At 41.2% G+C, this 15,100-nt stretch overlaps 1 protein-coding gene across 2 annotated transcripts in view; it reads right to left on the bottom strand.

Annotated features, from left to right (window-relative positions):
- Window positions 1-883: 883 nt before the first annotated feature.
- Window positions 884-15,100, bottom strand: part of MGAT4D (MGAT4 family member D) — a 92,133-nt gene continuing 77,916 nt past the window's right edge. For both annotated transcript variants that reach the window (XM_074993280.1, XM_074993281.1), the window contains 4 exons: window positions 9,550-9,628; window positions 9,361-9,442; window positions 7,715-7,827; window positions 884-6,796 (listed from right to left, as the gene is read on the bottom strand). In XM_074993280.1, coding sequence (XP_074849381.1) covers window positions 6,776-6,796; window positions 7,715-7,827; window positions 9,361-9,442; window positions 9,550-9,628 — 295 coding nt within the window. In that variant the 3' untranslated portion in view covers window positions 884-6,775. The remainder of the gene's footprint in view (window positions 6,797-7,714; window positions 7,828-9,360; window positions 9,443-9,549; window positions 9,629-15,100) is intronic.

Raw genomic sequence — 15,100 nt, 5'->3', positions numbered from 1 at the left:
TAGAGGCTTAAAATACTGATGTCCATTCGCAGTAGTCCAGTGAGTAAGCTTGAAAGGTTGCACGACTAGATTTGTGACTTGCATATGGAAGGTTTTTGTCAGTTTCACGTTCACCATGGAGAAAGTGATACTGACAAGATCCCTCAATGTGGGCATCTGGAGATTCATCATTTGAATGTTCCTGATGGATTCTTTTTTGTATAAATTTGACAAAAAGTCACTTTTTCAAAAGGGCATTTCTCATTACAAAATCATTCTTATAGAAAATTCCCAACTAGCTCTAATTCTTACTAGACCCTCATTTGACTGAGGTAGGAAAGTCTTTCTTGAAGTCACTAGTTGTAGCAATGTGGGCAAAACCAAAGAAAACTCCCCAACTACAACCGGAGAGTCTACCCCACACTCCTATCATTTGTTTAAAGAATAACTGAAGGGAGGAATCAATTTCAGCTATTCCAGGCTGACTAATGGGCCCAAAGCCATAAAAGAAGTGCCATTTATATGCATGCAATCCAGTGTAGGCGGACTATGAAAGATTATAAGGTGCCACAGGACTGCTTGTTGACTAACACATATTTTGGAGTATGAGCTTTTGTGGGAAAAGACCCACTTCATCAGATGCATGTAGTGGAGATTCCAGAGGCAGCTCTAATTATACACGATCATGAAAAGGAGGGAGTCCCAATCAAGAGGAAGGCTGGAGTTGACTAGGTCAATTCAGTCACAGAGGGTGTGGCCCACTTTCAGCAGCTGATGTGGAGGTGTGAACACCAAAAGAGGAGAAACTGCTTTTGTAGCTGGCCAGCCACTCCCAGTCTCTGTTCAATCCTTGATAGATGGTGGCAAATATGCAAATTAATTATATGCAAGATACATGTGGAGAAAATTTTATTTATTGCAATAAAAACATGTACAGATGTTTACAAAACAGAGATACCCAGTCAAGACAGTTTATGCAACATAAAAAAGACAGTTAAACATTTATAAAGAATGTGATTTATAAGTAATAGAGATGGAATGTGGAACTTGTGTATGAAAGTGGTCTGCATATTAAGATATTTTAAAAGATCTATTTTAATTTAATTAATTACAGAGTTATATTACTTTTCTTGAATTATATATTAATTATATCTGAAGGAATATTCTTGTCTCAGAGGAACCTATTCTCTTCTCAGGGTGCATGTCCATTAGTATTAACAGTAGTTATGCACACATCAGAAAAGATCACATGTAGCTTCCCTTACTTATGGAACTGGTCACATAATTAAGGAAGGTAGTTTTTTCCTACAAACAATAGTACCATCTGATCAATCAATAAATTCAACAAAGACATTAATACAAGCAGATAAATGTTTCCTTTTAAACGCAATCAAATGTTAGGATGTTCCTCTAAAAAAGACCATAGGGTGGGAGGGGGGATCTAAAACCAGGCACTAAAGGTCAGGCTAAAACATAGGCACTGGAGGTCAGTCACCTTCTTATTGCACTTAAATGAAAATCAAATGGGTTGAGTAACCATCATTGGTATGTAAATATTTGTCTGAAATTGTTACTGTATCTTTTAAACTAATTATTAATATATGTAATGAGCCTGAGGTAGCCTGCGTTTTGGAGATGTTTTTGTTAAAAACCCATAAAGGCAATAGAGTGCTTATATTAAAATAGTATTTCTTACCAAAAGAGCTCAGTGCTCTGCTTCAGAAGCTGAGATTTTGCCCTTTTAGGTTTTACTTTTGTAAATGGCATTTAAAATCTTTTCTTCATGCTTTGTGTTTACAATATTTATTTCTATAATAAACACATAATGCAAAGAATGCTTTTATCTATGAGATCTCATATGATCTCATGTTCCTTATCCTCCTTTTTCACTTTTAAGTATCAGCCAGCTCTGTTGAGATTCCCTAGCACTTGCTGACAACTGTGCAGGTGGTTCCACTGCCAGTTCTTAATGAGCCCACAAGGGGGCTCTACCATAGCCATGTCACTGTTCTCAGAAATTTCTTATTCAAGTTCTCTTGGTTCAGTGCTCTGATTTGAAATGCAGTTTACAGGTTGGAGTCACAGAATGAAGAGTCAGCATGACTGTGCTGATTGTTCAATAGCCTCCTCTTTTGAGCTAAACTCTTAATATGGGTAAGGGAGACAGAATCATGAAATTGATCCCCTTGGGTTACCAGGATGTAGCATTCACTATTAGCTTTCATGTAAAATTCCCAACGTGACAATACAATAAGAAGTTTTGACTACTGAGTCAGATTTCTGTTCTCATTTACACTGGTTTAAATTCAGAGTAGCTATTTGAATTACTCTGGACTTATGCCAGCATAACTGAGAGCAGAATCAGGTCTGCTAAAACTAAAATTTAACACTAACCTGCTAACCTTGCAGTTTGTATCTCCTGCATCTCAGGACACAGCCTCTAGTTTACTCTTACTATAACAACTATCTAGGTATCAGTGATCCCGTTAACACAGCTTTTCACCAGGGTGATTAGGGCTCTGATTCTGCATTAAGTTGTGTACAGACAGAGCTTATTGCTGGGTTAGGGGGACAACACTACAAACAAAATTTGGCCCACAGTAGTCACTATGTCTAAAAAATACTTACACTCATTTAATAATTATAATGCTCCTATACTTCAAAGTGAATGAAGATTCCCAGATATCACAGTGATGTGGAACATACAAGAAGGGAGATTAGATAGAAGGCTGACTGCACTGAAGGAAGCTTATTTACAGCAGTGCAGTTACAGTAAACTCTTTGATATCCCGTACCTTCCAGACCAGGAGGTTGCTGGATAATCAAATATTCTGGACAATAGGGAGTACTCATGCTGGGTAGGAGTGCAGAGGAGCCTGCAGCTGCATTGACACACAGCACAGAGGGATGCAGGGCAGTGCTGAGCAGGGTGTGCCCCCTCTTCCCTGGGTGCTGCTCGCTCTCTGTACATAAACCCCAGCTTGGGTTCCCTGCAATTTTCTTTCTGGTTCTGTGCTGAGATGCTGCACAAGAATGTAGGATGGTCATGGGCCAGGGCATGGGCCTGGGCAGGAGGAAGTAGATTTGCAGCTGCCATCTCCCACCTCCATAGCTTTGCTAAGCCCTCCAAGGTGGAGCCCCACAGCAGGGGGAGTGAGGTGGCAGCGCGGGGGCGGCTGCAGCTGGCTCCGGAGTTCCCTTCCATTTCTCCACCTTTCGCCTTTAAGACGAGGCACTCATGTCCAGCAGGCTCCTCCGCTCTCTCTGTGCTCCTGCCCGGTGTCCCCTGACCAGAGCTGCTCAGCTCTGAGTGATGCCGGTTACTCAAATACCAGTTAAACAAGAGTTTACTGTGCTTACCTGTGATGAATTTAGGTTGATCAAAGCATTGTGAACTTCCTGACATTTTACTTCAAAGTTGAAAAAAGAGGGGTTTTTAAGTAACAGAAGTTATACTAGCTTAAACTACAAGGCACTATTGTTCTAAGTTATTTTCAGTGGTTTATAACTAACCTAATTTCTTCCCCTAGACTACCTCATTCCCTGCACCAAATACTGGGGAGTGCGGGTGGGTATCTAACGTGTCTGGGTTCCAGTGAAGTCAGTTGCAACTGAGAGTGTTTAGCACCTTGACAGGGCACTCAGCACCTTGTTAGGTCAGGCACTTACTTTACAAAAGGTTGTGGGAGACAAGCCTCTCCCACTTACATCGGTTTTGCCCTTTATTTCAAGGGGCAGAGGAGCAGGCCCCATGTAACTGTGGTGCACATGTCGGAAGCTGCAGTAAATTAAAAACTCTGAAAACTATAGTGCACTTTGGAACCGAAGTCTCAGAAAAGAAGCTTGGTTTAAACATTTTCACATTGACTGGGGTTTTTAAAGGTCAGTGAACAGAAAAATGAAAAGTTTGGGCCTCAGTCACATGCTTCTGTGTCTTTGTGGAATACAGGTGGCCTGTATTTCAAGTGAAGAAGGGCATGAATTCTGTACAACTTGGACTCCTGTAAGAGTGAACAATGCTAGTTCCATTATTTTTGGAGTCTCCTGAAGGCTGCAACATTCAGCTCATTGAATGCGTTTAATGAGAATGGCTGTATGCTATACCATATTGTACATCGGGGTCAGCAACCTCCGGCACACGTGCCAACACAGGTACGGGAGCTGATTTTTTTTTGGCATGCAGGCAGCTCAGCCCTTCCCCTCCTCCCTCCATGCACATGCTCTCTCTTCCATGCTGTCTGCCTCAAAGGGTGGGTTGGAGGTGGTAGAGCCAATGGGAAGAGGAGAAGGCATGGTCTGTGTGCGAGATGGAGGGAATGGTACAAAGTAGGCAGGGATGCCTCCTCAGTGTCTGGGGCAGGTCTCCTGGGAGACACTGTGTGTGTGGGGGGTGTCTCAGTGGGGTGGAGGGAAGGGGCAACCTGGGTTTGGGAGATGGCTGGAGGAATGGGCCTGAGCCCAGTCTGGCTGGGGAGGTGTCCTGCAACAGGTAGCTCACCTTTGAGGGACAGAGGCAGTGAGACACCATCTCACAAGCCTCAGAGCAGCCATGAAAAGTTGGAACCTGCACAGACTCCACACCCTGGGTAAATTCTAATTTGATCAACTGATGCCCTAAAAGGTTGCCAATAATTTCAGTGGTATTCTTCACTTCCCTCTGCAAAATCTTTTGTGCCCTGGATGCGTGTGTTACTTAGTTACTACAGCGTTCCAACCCAAAAAAGGTTGCACGTCAGTGGTGGTGGGCATGGCAGTTCCTGTTTGTAGAACCTGGCCACAGAGAGTGATAAAGGCAAGATATTTGTATCAGCTCAGAAATGGAAAAATGTGATTCTGCTGCGAGCTTCCCTGCAGCAGTGCCACAAGAATTCTGGCAACAGCTGCTGCAGTGCCTTAAGAATGTAAACATCTGCACAGTTCTATCCACCTTACTTTTTACTGTGGATGCAGCACTCACAGGCACTCAGACCTTACACAGAGGTCAAAAGGTCAAATTTCGGCACTCTATCTTGGAAAGGTTGTTGACCCCACTGTACAGCATATACATACAATTTCATTGTCTAGACAGAAGATATTTTTCACCTATATTAAACTCACTTCTTCTTTTAAACATGTCACTTATTCAGTACATATGGGGGTAAGTTCCTCTCACAGTTTCCTCTGCATCATCCCACTGAGTAGGGTGGTTTATTGTTACACAAAATGGGGAGCGGGTATGGCTTGTAGACTCTGTAGATCACAAGGCTCCACAATGTGGGTTCAGTTTTGCAAACATGCAGGTACATTCCTAACTATTCATGCAACTAAAGTTTCCCATGTGTGTATTTGCAAGAGCTGACCTCACAGTAACTTACTTTAAAAGGGGTCAGGAAGAGGCAAGTTTTTATAGACACACCCTATCTTCTATTACTACCTGGATGCACCAGGTGAGCAAGCTGCACTGTCTTCAGGAATGGCATATCAAAAACACACACTCCTTGCAAGATGGGAACAGTCTTTCGCCTTGGGTATACAGTTCTGTACCGCTCCCTGTTAAGAGTTAAATGTCACAAATGTTGACATCAGAATGCTATTTATAGAAGCAACAATACCCTAACAGTAAAACTTTAAAAAAAAAAAAAGACCATGAACTGCTGATCTGTTTCGAACAATGCAAAGGCAGTGGATTTTAAAGGAAGTTATCTTGCACCAAATTTGGTCTTACCTTTTTGCTTAGAAACATGGACCTACAGTGATGTCAATGAGTTATACTGCTGCAAAATTTGTATAAAGTAGTTAATTATTTTTTGGTAATATGTGCAATGACTGTGTGTGAGAGAGACACAGTATGCACACTTGGTGCTAAATAGGAACATTTATGAAGTCCGACACTAACATCACACTTGATTCTATATTATGGCTTCCCTATTGTAATAATTTTAAATCAAGTTTCTCATGTTTAAATTTTATTTTAAATTTATACTGCTTCTTTGTGAGTAGGATTTAAGCAACAGCACAATAATTCAGGAAATTCATTATTTATAATTAATTCACCATATACTATATTATACTATTGTACATTTCACTGGAGAAAATCTGTTTAATATTAATATTTAAATAACTTGAAGGGGCTTTCAAGTAGATAGTAAATAAATAGGTAAATAAATAAAGACACGCCACCCTAAATGAAGTTCAAGGTGGAAATATTAGTTAACAGAAAGCACCTTCAAATAATAACTGCAGTATGCTGTCTATATTTGATAAACTTTCTCTGGTTAGGGTGGATTGTCTTATGCAATATAGAAAAATACTGATTGTTTCCCACTCTGCTCCACTTCTTCAAAGTGCTCTGAGTTAATATATTTCAATGGAATGTTAAAAAACCTAACTTTCTATTTTTCTCCACAAATTTACCTATTTCTAGTGGCACTGATTTTGGAATAAGTTCTTTCATGTTATGTTCCCTGAGGGAGGTCTTTCAATATTTTATCTTTAACAATGACTATGCTGTTTTAATTTTACAGTAACATAATGCTCAGTCCTTATGATATGTCGATGTATTGAAACTAATAAAGCATTTTTGTTTCTAAAGAGTCTGCCAGGAACATTTTATAGATTTTTTTAAAATATTCAGTCCTTCAAAGAAAGTTTTACGTCCTTTTTTTTCCCCCTTAATACACAGTATTCAGTAGTAGCAGTAGTATATAAGGGTTGGGTTTTTTCCCAGCAGACCATTTGTTGCTAGGTGGCCTAGTTTTTAAAGCAGTCCTTTAGAAAAGACACATCAAAAATGTGATTTTTCTGGAGTTTTGTATTTTCAGGAAGTCTTGATCAATATCTGAGGAAAAAAAGACAGAATAAAATATTTGATAATTTACAAATAGAGTAGGGTCACAACATTTGCGAGGGTTCTGCGTTGAGAACCCTTGCAAATGCTGAATTTTGCGAATATGGCAGCCGCTGGTACTCCCTGCCTGGAGCCCAGCTGCTGGGGCTCCCCACATAGAGTCCTAGCAAGGCACCGGCTGCCAGTGCTCCCCACCCTGGGGAAGTGGCGGCCACTGGTGCTCCCTGCCCCAGAGCCCTGGGGAAGCAGCCACTTACAAATAGTTGAATTTGCAAACCTTAAGTTTACAAACTTGGGGACCCCTACTGTATAATATTGAGTATTAGAATAAAATGTATCTATTTTTCCCATTTCAGATCTAATGATAGGTTTCCTCCAAGTTATTTCAGAGAAATCCTTTGAAATATTTTTCTCCACAAGAAGCTACCAGTGAGTCCATAAATAATCATTAGATGCAAACAGCTTTAACATTACACTGTCTGAAGATGTTTGCCTATTCTATTCAAACAACACCAGAAAGAGAATGTAGTAAAGAATAAAAGTAAACAAGCAAATCATGGAGGATTATGGTCCAAATTCTGGAAGCCTTACTTACTCCAAGTAGTATTTACTGTTAGGTTGCCTTCTTCTCATTGAAGTAAAGAGGATTATTAATCAATAAACTGATACGCAACACAGGCAAGGTTGGAGAATCAGTCCCTTTGTGCATTTTCTGAACTTTCTATGCAGTATCATTTTTTACCAGTATAATTTTGTTTTCTCCTGTATGCATGTGTCCTTCACAGTTTGTGTTTCAAAATTAGAAAAAGTGGGTTGTAAAGTCAAATAATGTCAGATAGACTCAGGCAGGAATGGGAGCTGAAACTGCTTTTAACAATAGACCCATGAATAGTCTTCTCACATGCTTACCTCACTTAGTAATGCCCACACAGGAGAATTCGAGTGGATAGACAAACGAATAGCCTGTATTTTTCCTACTGATGGACTGATGATGCCCTCTGCTATTCCATTATCAAATGTACCTATATATGAACAAAGCCAAACTGCATTAGTATGAGCTATAATTAAATGCATTTTCTAATGGACTTAGATAGTAGTTATTATTGACATTAAAATGGCTCTAAGACCTAGAGTCACAATAGGACTTATGAACATAACCCCGAGATTTAGTTGCTCAAATCCTATTTTTAGGAGTTGCTGTAATCCTTAAAACTCCCACTTGACTGCTGCCTAATCCTGTAGGTGCCTAAATTCACTCTGCACCTAATCTTTCTTGTAAATATTCCCTTCCTGACTACATTTCTGCCTCTGGGCATGTGCACTGCTGCCTCTAAGTGCCAGCCCACCAGTTGGCTGCCCATGCTCTAGCTTGATCCTCAGACCAGTGAAAGGCAGATGGGTGGAAACCTATCTTGCTTCCAGGATCCAATCCATATGTGTATTCAGAGCCCATTTAATTGCACTCACAACGTCCAGTGGAGGAGGACCTTCTTTATAACATTTAGCCCAGGGCTTAGGGTATTCATGTGGGAGGTGGCAGATCCCTGTTACCATCTCTTTTCCTCATCAGGCCAAGGAAGGACTTGAACCAGAGGATCTCACACATACCAGGCGAGTACCACATCCCATCCAGCCTCCTCCTGGCTATGGCCAAGGGGACCATTTATAGGACCAGGGAGAGGTGGCTGGCTGAGAGGGACTGTGACTGTGAGGCCTGCTTTCACTCCTTGTTCCATTCAGACATCCAGGCTGAGTTCCTCTGGATGGTGTCCACCAGCTCTCTCAATGCCTTTGGGGACCAGTGGGTGGTGTCTGGGGCTCTCTGCTTGGTGTCCCTTTCCGGCTGCCTCGTTTTGGCTCTATGACCTTAATGTCCAGCCCTGGTTTTCTTTTCAGTTGTCCCCCCCAGATTTATTTGGGGGCCCAAATTTAGTAGATCCCCCCTATAGGGAGAATCTTGTAGCTGTCCATTAGGATCAGGTGAGTACCCTAACCATTGGAAGAAAGAGAACAGGGGAAAACAGCTTCTCCGTCTTGGTTGTTTTGTGTGAAGTTAGACAGCCCTGAACATTACTGAAAACATTTTTTAGTGTACTATATGTTTGTCATGTTGATAGTACATCAGTATATTGCTAAACAGAAATTACACGTAATAGATTTTTATCAAGTTCAGATCTACAAGATCTATTAAAAATTAGCATAGGCTGATAAAATGTTTATCTTTGTTGCTGACTAAACCACAAATTGATGTCAAAATCATTTAGCTCAAGCTGCAAAATTCATGTCACATTATTCTACTGAAGAGCTTTAAATGATTGGACTTTTTAATTTAAATCCTTCTCTATCACCCTCCCTAAAGTCTATTTTCATTGCTCTGCCATACTGAATTCTAAGTAACCAAACCACATATTACAACATGCAGAAGTTCAAAATGGAGTTTGAAATAATGAGTTTTATAGATAGAATGAAGCTTTCAAGTGGAGGTTTTTTTAAAAATATAATGTGTACACACAAGCAAACTGTTTCAGTCTTTCAAATGATAGTAAGTAATTTACCTATCTTCAAATATCCATCTTTGGTTGTTTGGTAGTTAACTTTATCTCCATGACCTCCTGCATCTTCTAATAATTCTGACTTCTGTAACAAGAAGAGTAGAAGTCCCAACCAGGTTTCACAAATATATTTTTCCAAACTCTATTCATAAAGTTAGTATTGTATATTGAAGTGGGAAATGAGACACTTACAGCAGCAGGTAAAACTTCCACAGTAGTGTTAAACAGTTTATCACCAGGGTGTTCCATGTTTCCACTTCGAAAGCGGTACCTGTGAATGAGAACTATTTTATTTCTGTATAGTTTTGTACTATTGAAAATTCCAGGTGAATATTTCTCAAGAATCATTTCTGAAGTTAAACTTTAAATATACTTCCTCTATCTATACAACTGGGCTCAGTGAAGCCAGAGACAAAGATTAACATTGCAGTCAGGTGGCCAAAACTATTAAAACCTTTAAACTTTAAACAATGTATCCCCAAAAGACAATCTGTTCTGGAAACTATTTAAGAGGAAAGCAACAATAATTATTATCACCAATTTTTCTCTCTATCAGTGCTCAAATTTCAATCAATCTAACCCATTCCAAGTGTAAGACTGATGGACCTGGGTCATCCGCAGGAGGGAATGAACCATAGTGGCTAAAGCCATGTACTCAACTGCATGAGCTAAAAGCCAGCTGGCATTCAGAGCAGAGACTTCCTTCTCCCTTGTCAGTGGTCTCCATGCCTCTGGCTTCACCCATCCACTTGCTCTTGTTCCCATATAATTCTGAAGCCTAGCTGACATCTGTAGCCCCCGCCCCATGCTGGCAGCTGCAAAAGGGTCATTCCCTACTCTTGCTAAAAGAACATGGTCCACCTTTAGATTCCAGCATTTTTAGGTACAAGAAGTGGTCAGTCTCCTAATTCGTACGAAAATTTCTAGATGATGACACCACCTCTTGTTGTGGGACCCATGTGCCAATGACAGCCCTCAGTTATTTATGGATGACTGTTGATCAGTTCAAGTGTTTTGAAGAAGCTTCAATATTAGTCCACAAGTGACAGCATTTCCAACTTCATGCATTCAAAAATCACAAGTCAGCTTCCCTCCCCTTCCCCACAAAAAACAGTGAACTCTTTCTTATCTGGCAGCCCCGGGACCAGGAGGTTATCAGACATGAAAATATTATGAATAGTAGAACAGAATCCCTTGCCAACAGTTCTCTGGCAGTGAGGGAGGACTACAGCAGCACTCCCCTCCCCAAAGCCCTCAGCAGTCCAGTCCTGCCTGTGCAGCCTGTTTCGCACTCCCCACTGGGGCTCAGCGGCTCAGGCCCCGGCCTGGCCCATGCTGCCAAAAGAGGGCGCAGGCACATGGCAGAGAGACACTATCCCCTTCCCCACCCCACCCCCACCCTACTGACAGTGGCTGTCCAGCACTCCTGGAGCCTCTGCAGCCCAGGTCCAGGGAGAGATGAGGAGTGGTAGATGCAGAAGCTTCATCTCGGCTCCCCACTTGCATCTCAGTGCCAGTCCCTTCTTAAGAAGGGGAAGTAAAATCAGTGACTTGGGGCAGGAAGGCTACAGCACAGTCATCAGAAAAGGAAACGAAGCAGCACAGCCATCGGAAAAGGAAACAAAGGCGTCATGATAGCGCCTGGTGGCGGTGCCGGTTACTTGAGAGTATTATTGAATACCCGTTAAAAGAGAGTTTACTGTACTTTTTTAATTCTTTTCATTTGCCTTCCCACCCTTGATGTCTCTTTAGATTTCATGTGGATAATCCTTCCTTTGCAGCCATTCAGGCTCATGCAGTAATCCCCTGGTATGCGCAATTTCGATTTGGGCTTAACTCACATTAACAAGAGTTAAGTGCAAATCAAAAGCACTCCATCCCTCCAGCTGGGGGAAGCAGGGCAAAAGCCCCACTGTAGTGCCTGTCTGCCCACAAGGCTTCCCCAGCTGGGGGGAGTCCAGAAGGCAGAGAGCTGCTGCGGCGCAGTTTGTCCCAGCTGGGAGAAACCTTGCCACTCCCTCTGTCTGCCCACCCAACTCCTCAGCTAGGGGAGCTGGAGAGAAACTGCACCCGGCTCCTGCCAGCAGCAGGGAGCTAGGAGCCAGGATGCTGCTTGGTTCCCAGCTCCCCTGGCTTGTGCTAAATTTGAGTTATGTGGTGGTTGCAAGGAACACAACCCTCACGTAACTCAGTGTCTACTGTATTATTTTTTCAAAATGAAACCAGAGATTCTCACTCTCATATTAGTCTAGCAGTTGAGGCATTAAGGAAAACTCCATATAAAGTTCACAATAAAAGTCTCAAGAGTTAGCAGCACTAGATTAGTGAGCGATCAGCTAGAAATGACAAGGCTGTGTAGAAGCCCCCTTCTTCCTGTTTAGACTATATTAGGAAAATCGAAGATAGATTAAGTTTATTAACATGTAAATTATTAATACTATGGGTCATAGCAGTTTCTATTTGTGCTGTAATATTTGTTGTAATATTGTTATGGTGGGGTCACCTGGTTGTATAAGTTCTTTTTCTTAAGCAGTGTAAAGTCTTTGACTATTTGGTTTGTTGCATGTTGTGAACTAGCTGATGCTGCAAAAGCAGATTGCTCCCTGCCATATTCTGTGTAACTTAATTCTTGAGGCAAAATTACTCACTCGGAGTCAGACATTGGTGTTTTGGTGAAGATCCTTGAAAGATGAGAAGGGCAAACAATATTCAAGCCGCCTCTCAAAGTATGGTGTCTAGAGTGCAAAATACCAAAGCTGCACTAAGAAATATCCAGATTTGTCACCATGTTACTGATTTTTCATCCAGTGGGGAACTAACCCACAAGGCACCAAAGAGGCAACAGTATTTATTCATTATATTAATTTGTTGTAAAATACATTTTACAAATCTAGTGGCATAAATTATGTCATATCCATTGTTTGCGATGGAAAATGCATTTCATAATGTATTTTTGCAGAGTATGTCTTTCTGGGAAGCCAAGAGAGAAAACATTATCAAAGGAGACAGGATGGATGCATGCAAGATAATTAACAATATAGAGAACAGAAGTTAGGAACTTTTGTTTCCTGTATTATGAAAAGGAGGTAAACAGGAGCACATTCAGCTAAAATGAAAGAGACAACATATTTAAGCACAGTTAAAGAAAAATTTTCCACATCCTACATAGGTAATATCTGCAATTCACTGCCACAAGGTATCACCACCAGGAACTTCTTATGATTAGAAAAAGTTAACATTTATACAGATAATGAGAATATCCACAATCAGATTAGACAAATTAAAACATTTTGATCTACAAATCCTCTTCTTTAGGGCATAAGCCAAGTACTAATTTAAGAGTCTAGAAAGAATCTCTCCCTGTAATTATGTTAATTCCATAGCTGTCTATGACTTTTATTATGCCTTTCTCTCCAGTTGTATCGGGAAGTGGTCACACTCAGGAACAGCATAGGGATTAGACAGACTGTTGGTCTGATCTGCTATGACTATTCCTGTTTAGTCACTGCAGGCCTAGGATTACAGCTCAGCTAATTAAGCAGTTCAGCAAGGACATATCTGTAAGTAGGGACCCATTTGTAGAGCACCAAAAAGTCCTGTGGCACCTTGTAAACTAACAGATGTTTTGGAGCATAACCTTTAATGGGCAAAGACCCGCTTCATCAGAGCACGTCTCCAGCACCTCCTGAATCCTGGGAAGCTCATTTCCTAATATCAGCCAAAGAAGAATTTTCCATCCGCACAGAGGAGACACACAGAACAGGAGCATCTGTCCTGACCCACTTGCAGTTTGAAAAATACCTTGCCCACTGCTCTGTTTTCCAACCGATAACATGCCAGTCAATTAAAAACAGAACAAATTGCCACAAGGTAACTAGTGGGATGGTTAAAGTTAAATCAGTCCTTGCTCAGTTTTCATTTGTATTCATATCGCTGCAGGCATTCTTAACATGCCTGGCAACACACAGGAGTCCAACACATGCATCCTGGTGTTGGAAGTAACTATGCTCTTAGATCAGAGTGGAAAACCTATGGCCCCTGGGCTGGATCTGGGCCACAAGGCTTGGGACTTAGCACCCCGGTTTCCTCTGCCACCCACAGTAGTGCAAGCTGGTGCTAGCACTCCAGCTTGCAGAGAGCAGTGCAGCTGGAATGCCAGTGCTTGCACCATACTGGATGGGAAAGTGGGAGCGAGCTCTGAGCCTCATTGGCCCAATCAAGCAAGCCACAGGCCAGCTTCAGCCCACAGGTTCTGCTTGGCAGAGGGGAAGAAGCAGCATGCTGCAGGGAGGTGTTCCATGAAGGCATACCCCCTGTTTTTCCCTGGGGGTAAGCCCTGAGCCCCTGAGCCTCCACCCCACTTTGTCTTTTTCCCTACTTCTCAGTTGGGGCTGGGTAGGGCACATCTGTGAGAGTGGGTTTCCTCTTCTTTTTTTTTTTTGCTTTTCTCTTGTGTTTGATCCCCAACAGATTTTTTTTCTCTGGGTCACTGGCCCCTGATCTATAAAAAGTTCCCTACCCCTTGTCTTAGACCAGGGATCTGCAAAATGCGGCTTCGAAGCCACATGCAGCTCTAAAGATTTCTTTTTTGGCTCTCAACACTATAAGCAACATTAAAAAAACACCCTCCTGATTATTTTCGATAAACTGTGCATGTTTAAAAGCCCAACAATGAACAACTCACATGTAAATAGCAAACGATATGTGATCTCGAAACATTGGATAACTCCCCCTTTAATATGTGCCATGCATTGTGGGACATGATACTGTGTCTGTGTTTTGATTGCATTCCTAATAATATCTTGATTTTGAAAAGGAAAAGGAAGATTGCAGCATTCCTGCTGTGAAAGGTAAAACATGCATTTTGAGAAAGGAAAATGAAACTACCATGAAATAAAATTGGCATAATTAAAGTGAGTTCAGGAGTGAAAGTCAGGAAGACAGTGGTACAACCACACACAAAAGTGTGAGGACATAGCATATGTAAAAATTGTGAATGTCCTGAAGTAAACATGTATCACATTACAAACCATTGTGTGTGCGCTGTTCTTAAAATAGGGGTTACAAAACTATGGTTTGACGCTTATTAAGGACTACCTCATATTCACATGCATTGCAGCTCTTGAATTATTGAGTTTTTACAAACACAACAAGAAGTCCTGTGGCACCTTATAGACTACAGATATTTTAGAGCATAAGCTTTTGTGGGCAAAGACCCACTTTGTCAGATGAGTTTTTACCATATTCAAAAAAATGTCTCACTATTTTGGTTGCTGACCCTGTCTTGGACCAACTGGCACATCACCACTAAAACTGTTTTACAAGTTAAAAAAATGGTGCTTTAAGAACTTAAGTATGTGGTATATATTAGAAATTCATAACCATATATTATTGAAAAATATAAGTATATAGCATAAAATATTGGTTTTACAAGGCAGACAAATTGGAAGTCTTGATTCTTATCTAACAAGTATTATGGCATTGCAGCTACATTTAATTCAATGCAGTGACCAGTGTAAATTCAGAAGCAGACACAAGATCCCTGCCTAGACTTCTACCCCATGACCTCTAGCCTCCCTGGTAAATAAGTATACACTAACTGGGGGGCAAGGAGAAGCATTAAACAAAGCAACAAAAAAGTAATACAAAAGCTTTATAACTGCCAAAATATATCAGCAATAACTTGTTTTTCACTGTTTTCACCATGGGGTTTATATTGCTTTTTTTCCTTCTTTATTAACCA

This window comes from Carettochelys insculpta, chromosome 4 (assembly GCF_033958435.1).
Source record: "Carettochelys insculpta isolate YL-2023 chromosome 4, ASM3395843v1, whole genome shotgun sequence".
Classification (NCBI taxonomy): Eukaryota; Metazoa; Chordata; order Testudines; family Carettochelyidae; genus Carettochelys; species Carettochelys insculpta.
Note: the sequence above shows the minus strand (reverse complement) of the source record. Positions and strands in the feature narration are given on the sequence as shown.